Source organism: Larus michahellis, chromosome 5, assembly GCF_964199755.1.
Source record: "Larus michahellis chromosome 5, bLarMic1.1, whole genome shotgun sequence".
NCBI classification, from domain to species: Eukaryota; Metazoa; Chordata; class Aves; order Charadriiformes; family Laridae; genus Larus; species Larus michahellis.
The window spans coordinates 43,450,355-43,462,364 of NC_133900.1; the positions used below are offsets into that span (position 1 = coordinate 43,450,355).

Genomic DNA, 12,010 nt, shown 5'->3' on the forward strand with positions numbered 1-12,010 from the left:
CCACACGCACCAGTGCCCCATGCCAACCCCCGCAGTGCCGAGGACACCCGGGCTCGGCCGCCCCGTCTGCGGGACGCGCCCTCGGCTCACAGGTGCCGCTCTGGGGCCCGGCCCGCCGGGAAGGCGGGAGATGCGCACCCGGGTGTCCGAGGACCCAGAAGGGCGCTGCACCCAGGCTCATCCCCCTTCCAAGGACAGGCCTCCTCCAGCGCAGGGGCACGCCTCCGACTCCTAAAGGCCAGGGACGAGCAGCCGCCCGGGCTGTGAGCCTCCGGGGACCCCGGCCGCCGCCTGAGGGCCGCCCGCCCTCCGCGCCTGACATGGGCCGGGCTGAGCGCCCCCTGTCGCCGCGCCTGCGCGCTGCGGGCCCGTCCCCGCCACCGCCCTCCGGCGGGCGGGAACCCGGAAGTGGGCAGCGCCGGCGGCTCCCGGCGGGCCGGCGGGTAGCGGGGGCTCGGCCGGGCGGGCGCAGCCGGCACCCCGCGGCGGGGGCAGCGGCGGCTGGCATGGTGCTGGCGGCAGCGCGCCGCGCCCGCGTTGCACGGAGGAAGTCCGAGCGGAGCCGCGATGGAGATGCTGCTGCCGCCCGTGTGAGTGCGGCGGCGGCGGGGAGGGCGGGGAGGCTGACGGGCTGCTGGAGCCCGCCTGGGTGGCGGCGCGGAGCGGTGCGGAGCGGAGCGCTGTGCGGTGCCGGGGGCTGGGGATGCGGAGCCGGGCCCAGCCGCGGAGCTGCCGCTGTGCTCCTCAGCCCGCCTGGCCCGCGGCGCGGCCGGCCCGCCCCGGGCCCCTCGGCACCGGGCGGGCAGTTCTGCCCGCCAGCAGCCACTGCCCCGGCGGGGGGGACGCGGGCCCGGCCGCGGCGGTGCGGGGCAGCGCCGGCGGGAGGGTCGTGTCGGCGAAGCGGCGGGGGGCGGCGGCCGGTGCCTGGCGGGATGGGGCTGGGGCTCCGCGGGGGCAGCGCGGCCGCCCGGTGGTTGGAGATGCCCCGTCGCGCCGCTGCCGTGCCCGCGTCGGCGGGGCCGGGGGGAGCGGGGCGCTGGGCGCCCGCGGGCGGGCAGGGCTGCTGGCACCCCCCCTTCACCCCGCCGCCTTCCAGCTTGCGGGGAAGGGCTTTCTTATTTTATTTTTTATTTTTTTTTTTTCCCTCCTCCCCCTCACTCCTTCTGCTTCCTCCATATGTGGTCCCAAATTACTCCCCGTTTGACTCAGCAGTCATGCTCATCACACTCTCTCGGTTTTCTGGTTTTTTAGTTAAGCATCTTTTTTAGTGGCAGGGCGCTAGGCGAGCCACATAGTTCCAGCTGCACTTCAGATGGGCTCATCCAGTCTTACGTGCTCCAGTTCAGCGTAGCTTTATCCTGCGCCTTCGGGAGGCTGTTTTCAGGTACGCTGTGGGTGAGGCTCTCCAGAACAAACCAAAGGGAACCAGTGGCAGACAGCTTTGACCCAACTGGTGAAACGGCGAGAGAGACTCGTTAACTCCAGGCAGACTAGCGGTTCTCAAAATAGAAGGCATATGACTGACGGCTTTGTAGGCTTCATTACCTTAAAACAAAATCGTCCTTTGTGACAAGCTAATGAAACTTCAGCAAATGAATTTACGCTTCGTAGGAACTCCGCCATCTATTCAGTTGGCTTGGCAGCTCTTTATAGGCAACTCTGGCAGCTTTTTTTCTTGCATATCTGTATGTGATGTGCATATAGTCTGTATAGGTATGCAGATATGTACACATCAGTATCTGATGTATTGGTTTGGGATGTAAAAAGAAGTGTTCTTATCTTGGACTTGATAAGTCAGTGGTATAATTAAAAGCTGGGTCTCTTCTTCACAGTTAGTCTTTGGTGTTTTGAATGTTCCCTGAAGTCACTGATTTCCGTGTATCATTTTTCTGAATGCTGATCACTACATATGTCACATAATTTAGAAGACTAATATTCAGTCTAAAGGAGTTTGTTAGATAGGATGGCTTTTTATGGCCTCCGTACAGCAGCATGTGTATGTGCTGTGTAATGCGTAACTTGATTTTTTTTCTTTTTCTGACTGATGCAAAATTGCTGTTTGTTACTTGGCCCCTTTCAGCAATGAGTTTTGTAATTTTCAAAATTGGGCATGAAACTTTTGATTCATAGCAGTTTCATGGTACAGTGCAGTAAGTTGGTACTAGTTTGAGTTCTGTAGATGGACCTTACTTCGTTAGCCAGTATTTTACAGAGTTTTAAAATTCCTTTGTTGCTTGATGCTGTTTTGTGTTCTTTTGCTCCAAAACTTTGTTGCTGCTTTTGGAGTCATGAAAAGTAGAGCCGAATACTTTGCTTTACATGTTGTTGTAGTGCACAGAATATAGAGTTCTGTGTTAAAACCTTAAATTAATTTGCCTTGAGTTTCTCATTTAAGCTTCTAGACGTGCCCAAGTAAAAAGTTTTAGGTATGGTAGAAAAGAAGCTGGAATTCTGGGAGTCAACGCACGTCTTCAGTTTGACTATTCTCACCCAAAGCGAGTAGGATTGGGTTTTTATTTGAAATCAGACCTCTGATATACCAGGGTCAGTTACCCCACCAAGTCACTTCAGTGATTTTGTTTATTTCCAGCTCAGAGGTCCAGGAATACCATTACAATAGTGTAGGTGAAAACATCACTGATGCTAAGCATTTTCCAAGTACTGCAACAGTGTAATTTGCCTTTTAAGAATAACATTGTGACTGTAAACACAAAACTCACTGGCCCCACTTGCTGTTTGGACAGTCCTAGTGACTGAGGTGTGTACATAATAATTTTTCTAGAGAGGTTAGTGTCCATAAAACTTGGACATTTCTTATAGAAACAGATAGTTGTAGATAGAGCTAATGACTTTTCACACTACTTCGTTTTTCTCTTGCTATTTTGGGTGTGTTTTTGAGAGTGAGAAAAATTAAGAGGTTGGTCACTTTTGCTTTTCAAAACATTGAGTGGATCTGTAAAACTACCCAGTTTTTCTTAGTCTCATTTAGGTTTCATGCAGCTGGTAGGGAAAGCCTGGACAATTACAGTAGTCACTGTGTGGTCTTCCTGTCAGAGATGAACTAGGAGCTGCATGATCCAGTAAGGGAGGTCCTGGTGGAAGGGCAGAGAGTGGCTCTCGTCTCGCAGGCAGTGAAGGCGTTGAGAGACCGGGGTGGTGGATGTTGCGTTCCGCCATTGATTTGTGCGTACAACAGGCTAAACATTCCCGAACCACAGCTTCTCCCCTCACTTCAGGGTTTACTGGAAATATTCTACGGCATCATCTCCATGTTTTCCTTAGTGGAGATTATGGTTAGTCCTAAAGTGCCTCTGTTAACCTCACTAGTGTTGCTCACCAACTTATCGCTTCCTCAGGAATTCTACCTACTCCTCCACACTGTTGGTAATAGGGAAACTAAAATTACTTGGAGTAAAGAATAAGTCGAAGTGCAAATCTTCTCCTTCTCCCCAAGATGAAGGTGAAGAAAACAGGAGTGACAGAAATGGACATTAGACATAAGTATTGACTCTTTTTCTTTTTTTTTCTCTTTCTTTCCAGATGTACCAAACTTTGCCATCAGAAGCCCTTGGATCTGAAAGATGATAACACTGAAATTCACTGTCCTGTTACAGTAAATCCATGGCACATGAAGAAAGCTTTTAAAGTTATGAATGAATTAAGAAGGTATTACTTCACTGAATACATCTTCCTGGAGTCCGTAATACATTTTTACTTTCATTTGCATTTATTAAGTTAGTACTAATAGTTTAGTTAGTAAGAACATGCAATTCCAGAAATGTTGCTGATGAGAAGGATTAAATATACTGTGATAGTCATGTGATGACAGCTCTAATGTGTGCAATATGTTTTTGCCCCTCAATCAAAACTAGGTTTATGAGACTTGAAAAATACTTGGAGGTTGTATTTAAGGAGCTACTGATCCTGTCTTGTTTGTAGTTGATCCTGGATAGATGAAAAGTTACTCTTTAGTTGAGCCTAAGGCTCTTCGTTTGCCTGTTGTTGATTTTTGTGGTAGGCTGTGAACTGGAAATATGTTAAAATTTTCTAGTCTGGAGACACAGGTCACAATCTAATAAATGTAAACCAACTCACAGTACACTTTCTTTTCTTAGTTACCTTTTGCTTTCCCCCTGGGAAAAATCAATGAACTCCCAAATCAAACGTTGAAAGTAACTTTTCTCAGTAAAGTTTTTTAAGACCTTGAGTGATACTACCATCAGTTTGAGCAAAACTGTGAGACTGGTGCTGATGCTGTTCTTAGCACCTGTATTGATTTATTTCCTACATATGAGTAGGTGAGATGGTGTTGAAAACTGTGACAGCAGGTAATTAGAGCTCACAACTGAGCTCTGGTAATTAGGACTCACAACTATCACTGACAGTAATTCAGCTTTATAACTAACAGCAACAATGGAGAAATTAAATAAATAAAACACTTTTTTAGCATAGACAATACCAGAGTGCGTGAAAATCCTGTAGTCCTTTGTTATTTCCTATATAAGATTAAAAACTAGAGAGGCTTCACCTGAAAAAAAGACAGCAACTGATACCCTATTAAAGTATGCCTCTGCCTTTGATCTTCGCTGTTTCATATGGGTAAATCTTTAATACTATGGTAGATACTGTGATCAGATCAACGTATGTATCTGGCTGTGACAGTTTGTACTGTACTGGAAGATTGGAGAAAAATCATATGCTGACTATAAAAGACTTAAATCCAGCTCAAAGACTCCCATAGTCTGAGGATAATGGGATAAAAGCAGAGACTGTTTTTCTAGTATGTTAACAGCCTAGTTACCTTATGCTGGAAGGACTGATACTTGTTGCTTGACCTTCCTTATGCCCGTGGCTTTTTCAAGGATCCCAGTAACCAGCTTCAGTGTCTCAAGGAGTGTCATAGAGCCTGGCTGGAGCCAGTAGCTGTGAATTCCTAAGGCTGAGCAAGAGTTTAGATGAAGAAACGTTTTCCCAGAATGAATCTGACAACAGTTTCAGAAGTCAGAAGCTTTACCTGTGTTTTGTTGTGTTGCGAGTAAAAGATACGTGGTCTTCCAGCAGAGTGCATTGTTGAAGGCTGTGGATTATTTTCAGAATATACTTTAGTTTCCATGGTTACTTAAATTTGAATTGCTGTAGAAGCAATTTGAGCAATTTTGTCTTGCATGTATAAATAGTTAAAGTTGGAACAGGAGAAGTACCAGGCAAACCTTAACTATAGTTCTTATTTAATAAGGTAGTTGAGGCAGCGGTGTTTACTGTTTAAGCTGAGTACAGCTTTTAAAACAGCAAGTGCTAATTAGATGAGACTATAAACATTAATATTTGCATTTATTTGTTTGAAATAATAAACTGAAATATTTTAGTAATGTTTCAGACTTCATTACTCTAAATGAAGACCTAATATTAATCAAGTAAGTGATATTTTCGATTTTATTGACTACATTTTTAAAGTGGTTTCTATCTCAGTTCTTTTCATTAGTGTAGCTTAAACAGGTATTTGCCAGAGGTATACTTTCCAGAAAGTGGATAACTAGTGAAGAAATCATCTGCTTAAGCATCTGAAATACATTGGCTTCTGAGTGCTTAGGTCTGTGAGTTTATATTACATTTTTGGCTGCTGTCAAGTTGCCTGGTTCTTGTTAGCTCATAAAAGGGTTCTTCTGTGCCTTCAAATTTTGACAAATTTGAGTAATTTTGTCCTTGGTAGTTTTTGTCATTTCATTACTCACCATCACCTCAACACTGAGTCAGAGAGATCATTAGGATAGCTAATTAGTTCTTGACATATGAAGAAAATACCCTCTGATGCCTGTCTTTTCTCTTCATTATGATTTGGTTTTATCACAATGGAATTTGACCTTACCTAAATTTGTTACAATCCTCATTCTTACAAACAAGACTTTACCAAAATCTTTTGGCAATGTGGGTAATGACCTTTCTCTATGTAAGTCAATGAAGAATAACCTACAAGCTGGTAAACAGTTCTTGTTCTTAAATCTATACTTTTTTGCCCCCCCCCGCTTTTCTTTTCATCATTTCCTTTACCAAGATGGTATACTCCTCGTGCTCTGTTCATTCAGTCACTCTATACAAGCAAATTGATACAATATCACTTGAGAATGTGAGCTTTTCTAAAATAAATTAGTGTGCTCTCATGAAATAAAGGTGCTGAGTTGCTGTGTAAGCCACAAGATGCTTGCAACAGAGTACATGATTAAGTTCATGAGCTTGTTTCTTTATTTAGTAGTTTATTTAGCTTGTTAGCTTTGTAGTAATGCAGAGCATATTCATTCACCTAATGTGGTTCCAGGCTGGACTATCTGTAAGTTACTATGTTTAAATATGCGCAATGTAATTAATTACCGGGAGTTTTGCATTGGTGTAATTCTGTTGCTTCTGGCTTTATTGTTATCCTTGGTATTTCTGTGTAGCTAAGTATAAAACTTTTTGTTCCTGTTTTCAGGATAGGTGCAGGTGTCTGAAAAAGCTGGGTATCTGATGACCTCTTATGTGCAGCTTTGTGTTTCAATTTTTGTATAATAAATGTAATGGTTGTTTTCAAGCTCCTCTGAATTGTGTGTTTCATCTGGGTATGGTCATTACCCTATATTATGCCTCTTTTTTTTTTTTGGTAATAAGCATACTGCAGGCTAAACTTCTGAGATATAGATAGTTGCTGTAGTTATTGAGAGCTGAAAGGGGGAAAAATATTCTAAGGTCGGGGTTGCAATGTGTCCCCAAAGGCGAGTTGCGGCCACTGTAGCCTCCACAAGGCCCTCTTACTTGAGGCTGTGCTCAAAGAAATTGGATGATTGCAGAAGCTGAGAGATCATGGACTTTTCTTTGGACTGAGGTGGTGATCTGAGCGGTTTGGCTGAGAGCTCTAACTCTTTTGGAGTAAAATGCTCATCCTGGTCTCTGCTACAGTTCTGCATGGTAGCTGCAAAATATGAGAAAGTCTGCACTCTAGCTGCAATATATATTCAGGAAAGGTAAAAAAATAATCTTTTCAAAGTACTGAGGATAGAGATCACTGGATTGATGTACAGCTCTAGCTCTGTCCCTACGGAATATGTTCTGTTAGATTGTATTTTCCCCTTGTTGCCCTGGCCATTAGCAATAGCATACAATACACAAAACTACAGGGACAGTGCTAGTATAAGAAGGAAATAAAAGACAAATGTGACTCTGAAGATGCTAGGAAATTGCAGCCTTTTGGTGTTGTGGTGGGTTTTTTTGTTTGGTCCCCCACCCTGCCCTTTCCCTCTAGAAAATTGGATTATGAAAAGTACAAGGTGTGGTGGTTTTCACTGGAAGAAGTATATCCAATAGCCATAAACTGTATTGGAAACACCTGTTTTGGGAATGGTTATAAATGAGATGTTACTTTATTGCAACAGAAGAGGGAGGAAATATGGATTACAGTTGCAAAGGACAAGAATGCAAATAGATGTAATGAAGATAAAAAAAGTCAGACAAGATATGAAGTTAACCATAATAAATTCTAAACTGGTCAGAGTGGAAAAAATAATTGCTGTTGTGTGCATGGGCTGTGTGTGAAAAATGCTTGGAAAACAGTAAATATAGAGATGACCAAGTAGTGATTTTGAGCAATTAAGTAGGCATGGGCTTCCAGCATAATGTGACACAGGCATCACAATTGAAGTTTGGGTTCTTTGTTACCTGTAAAGTTTCATTTTTTTTAGCTCAATTTTTTAGTGTTTGTGTGTATCAAATTCTTCTTTCTATCACAGTTATTCAAAGAGGCCCAGACTTTGAGTGAGAAGGCTTATAAATTTAGCTGATAGAACTTTTGTTTATTCAATGCAGAAAACTTTGGTGCAAGAAATCACAATTCAGTTGTTTGATTTTTAGAAAGTTCTGTGTACCCAAGCACCATCTGTAATCTGACTGAGTAATAGCCATTTGGTTGTGTAACGCATTTGAAAACAATGCTTCATCAACATTGTCTGCCTGCCTCTTTTGAGGGCACGGGAAAAGAAATTGTGTGTGATATTGTATGCTTTTCTGTTGTAGTTCACTTATGTGAAATTGCCTTCTCTGCTATTTCTAAATAGTCAAAACTTGCTGTGTGATGTGACGATAGTAGCTGAAGACATGGAAATTGCAGCGCATAGAGTTGTGCTAGCCGCCTGCAGCCCCTACTTCCATGCCATGTTTACAGGTACCGAATGTTTCAATACTTACCATGTTCTAATCCAATCCAACTGTACAAAGCACAAAATTAAGTGACTTTTGCTTTTTTAGGTTCTTATCTAATTTTTAGATAAGCCAATAGGAACATTTGGGTTTCCTAATGATTTTTTTTTTTGCAGTCTAAGTTGGGCATATTGGCAACTTATTCTTTTTTAGCGTGATGAGTGCTTTAAAGAGTCTCTTTCGTTTAAACAAATTTATATGTTAAGTAAGCTAGGAATATTAGAATTGTCATACCCGTTAAGGCTCTAGTAATCTCACTTGTCCAAAAGAAGGTTAAAATAACATTCATGTGACTTTTGGAGTAAATTATGTCCTTTAACAACTACTGCTGCTGCGTTCTTCAGACCGCAAGTACTCTAGGCTGTTAGTAGATATAAAAGCTTTCTGTGGCATTGGCAGCCTGTAGCTGCAGTGCATGTTTCGGTATTTTTAGGGTAATCCTCTGTGACAGATGTACTCTGCATCATTGCCACAACTTTTCTGTGCAGGCTTGATTCTGCCTCTGCTCGCTCCACGCTGGCCCAGTAACTGCTTTGCCACTACAACAGGAATGCTGAGGGCTTGCAAGGCTAAGATAAGTTCAGGTTCACAGGAGGCTCCAGCTGAACTCCTGTACTGTGGGTTTAATTCCATGATGGTTATAAATCGTATTGAAATCATGCGGAATTCGGTGTCAAAGTGAGAATGCTGCTAAATGCATGTTAAAATTAATTTCTGAAGTTTTGTCTGTTCCTTCTCAAATCTCGTGACAGTTTGATAGTTAACGTTGACTGTCTGAAATTAAAAGAATTCTCTGCAACACATTGCTTCTGACCACCAGCTCAGGTGGAGGCAGAAATGTGACTCTTGGCCTGCCAGTATACAAGCAAATTTGAGCTTTAATAACTTTAATGGTATGCAACTGAAGATTAATGAAATTTGAAATACTATTGTGTCCCGGGGAAGCAGCTGATTGTTCTTGATTTTTATATATAAATATTTTGACACAACCAAAGCTAGCTAGAAGTGGAGTCACTACTAGCAGCAACAATGCTTTAAAATTGCGTGTAAAATTTAATATCTATTCCTCTAGTGGTTCTTCAAGTTTGTGTTTGTGGTTGGGACAAACATTCCAGGTGACTGATACATTCTTCCTTAATTTTTACTGCTTTCTTTAAAGTTAGAATGAAAACAGCTGCTTCTACAGTTCCTTTTCATCACCTTAGTAACAGAGAAACACAAGCCTCTTACATTAGTTCTGTATTAAAGATTAACTGTCATTGACTGTCACATTGAAAATACTCTTTACTTGGAGTATAAGTTTTATATTATGCTTTCTGTGGCAGACAAGACACTTCTGCTTGCCCTGACATTGATTACCTGTTAGAAGTGCGAGCGCAGCGGTGTCTGTGGCCACTCACTAGATGGAATCACTGACACCTTGGGCCTTTCCTTGCTTCAGTCCCTTTTAAAAATTTTTGTTTGTTTTATGTTTTTACATGTCATCTTTGACCCTCGGTGCTGTGGGAGGTGAGAAGTGTTTAACCCATACATCTGTGCCAATATTTGTGTAGTTGGTGAACCAAACGATAGGAGTTTAAATAGAATTCAGCTGTGGCTTCAAGATTTATCAACCAATTTTATACTACTATCATAGGCTGCTTTCAGCAGGGCCCAGCTGTGGTGTTGGTGCACTTCAGTTGTTCAACACAGAAAAAATCCTGAAGTTTATCATAATTTCTGTCTCCGTGAACCCTGCAATTCACACATCTCAGGTGGATTTGTATTCTTGTCCAGTAATCTGCAAGATCAAATAAGGAAGTTTGATCCCTTAACCAGTTACAACCAAACGGAAAAGGATCTTCCTCCATTCAAAATAAAAGTAGTGACTGAAAAGACAGTAAAAAAATTTGCACTTTTATGCTTCGGGGTTACTTCTTGACTAGAAATTAGAAGCTTATATTTGGACACATGTTTGCAGGTTACTTACATCTTTCTCTTGAGTCATTAGGTACTGACTGCTGTGCAGGATGGGGTATGGCGTTAACTGAGATCAAACTCTCTGCCTGGGTGGTTTCTTTTTTTGTTTTTTTTTTTTTTTTTTTTTTGTGTTTCCACTTGTTGCAATGGTAGAAGTAGCCGTATTAAATACCAGAAAAAGGTACTTCCTTTTAAAGTTAGTAACAATTAGAAGTAGAGGGGAAAAGAAACATTAAACATTTGGGACTCTGTTACCAGGAATAATTATTCCTTCTGCATACAGTGAAATTCTTCAGAAATATGTATTTTGACTTTAATTAAATAGGCATAAATGATTAGAGGAAAGGATTATAAAACATCAGTAAAGGAACACTTCAGCAGCTGTAGGGACTGACTTGGAACAAGGTTTAATTTTCTCTTCTGCCAAGGCAGTTATCCTTAGGGAATTACCTGCTCTTTTTGCTTCCATTATCCATTTGTAAAATTCTGTTTAAAAAAAAAAAAAAAAAGGAAAAAGAAAAGCCTTCCTTACACTACTTTGTGAGGAACCACGTAAGCTTTTTAGATAGCCTTTTTGTAACTTCAGCTCAGCTGGTGCTCTGCTGCTCCTGCTTGGGAGGTTGTATCAGCTCAGTGCTTTGCTTTCTCTTCATGACATGCTTTCCCGTCACTAACAACTCTGTGGAGAGATGGTGATGCAACTTCCCAGTCAGGAAGAGTTCTTCAGGAGGTCGAATTCTAGACAGACTACCTAGCGAGTGAATCTATGGTTTCCTGCACGTGATCTGTCAAACAAGTCTAGATCACAAGAGGACTGATCTAGAATTGTAGTAAGGCTGCATGTCCGTTTAGCATGAAAGGTAGAAGCAAGTCTTTGTTTTGGATTTTTTGTTTTGCTATGTTCTGCGCTCTGTTGTGAAACAGAGAAGTTGCCTATCTATGGCTCTAGAAGTCTTGACACGAAATCTGAAAACATACCTAATGTGCTTGCAGAATATCAAACTATTCTCCCACACACACAATTTTCCCAAAGGACCACCTCCACAGCAGCTTGCATAATAAATAACTTGCAGCATGCATGCTCTGAAGATCAATAGGTTTAATCTGTGTCAAACTAGAAGTGGAAACTTTGAATACAGGGCCCTGCAGAGAATATGCTGCAATCATTCTTCAAAGGTGTAGGGATATGTTTCAGAAGAGCTGGTGAAAACAGGAGGTTCTGCGGTGGCTGGATTTTGCCGTGTCTGATGTAGTTCATCATCATTACTTTCTGGAATGCTAGCAACCTGTGCTGCCGTTAAGTAGTAGTACGTTGCTGTAGATGGTCCTCTGCGCTTCCTACTACTTAAAGGGTTGATTTAAAATGCCATTCCTTACCCTTCAAAAAAAAAAAAAAAAAGGGGCATGAATAATAATAGATTTCTCAATGATGATCCCTTTGCCAAATGCACTGGATAAAATGCCTTGTTTGGCACCAATCCTGGAGACCACAGGGTAACAAACAATGAAAATGTGTGTACTTCATAAGGAAATATCAACAAAGATAAGCGTCTTCTGATTTGCTTCCCCATCCTGTCTGCTTCTGTTGTTGTATACACTAAACTTGTTACCTCACCAATACCCTTATATCTGGATGCCTAGGGGAAAGAAATAAGAATACGTCCAATATAGAAGTATAAGAAATAGATGTATCCAGAGACTGGGATATACTCTTTCAAAATCAAAGTTGATATACCTGCCAACATAACTGGTGTAATTCATGTTTCTCTTCCCAGTGCGAGTCAATGCAAAAAGGATTAAAGGTCTGAGATGCACAGGTGTGTGGTTG

General features: G+C 42.3%; 1 protein-coding gene across 3 annotated transcripts in view; it reads left to right on the forward strand.

Moving 5' to 3' along the window:
* Nucleotides 1-428: 428 nt before the first annotated feature.
* Nucleotides 429-12,010, forward strand: part of KLHL2 (kelch like family member 2) — a 62,231-nt gene continuing 50,649 nt past the window's right edge. The window contains exons 1-3 of one of the 3 annotated variants that reach the window (XM_074589820.1): nt 429-590; nt 3,541-3,666; nt 8,082-8,188. In XM_074589820.1, the coding sequence (XP_074445921.1) occupies nt 568-590; nt 3,541-3,666; nt 8,082-8,188 (256 nt within the window). In that variant the 5' untranslated portion in view covers nt 429-567. Of the gene's footprint in view, nt 591-1,266; nt 1,385-3,540; nt 3,667-8,081; nt 8,189-12,010 lie in introns of those variants that run through there. The other 2 variants (XM_074589823.1, XM_074589824.1) reach the window with 2 other exon arrangements.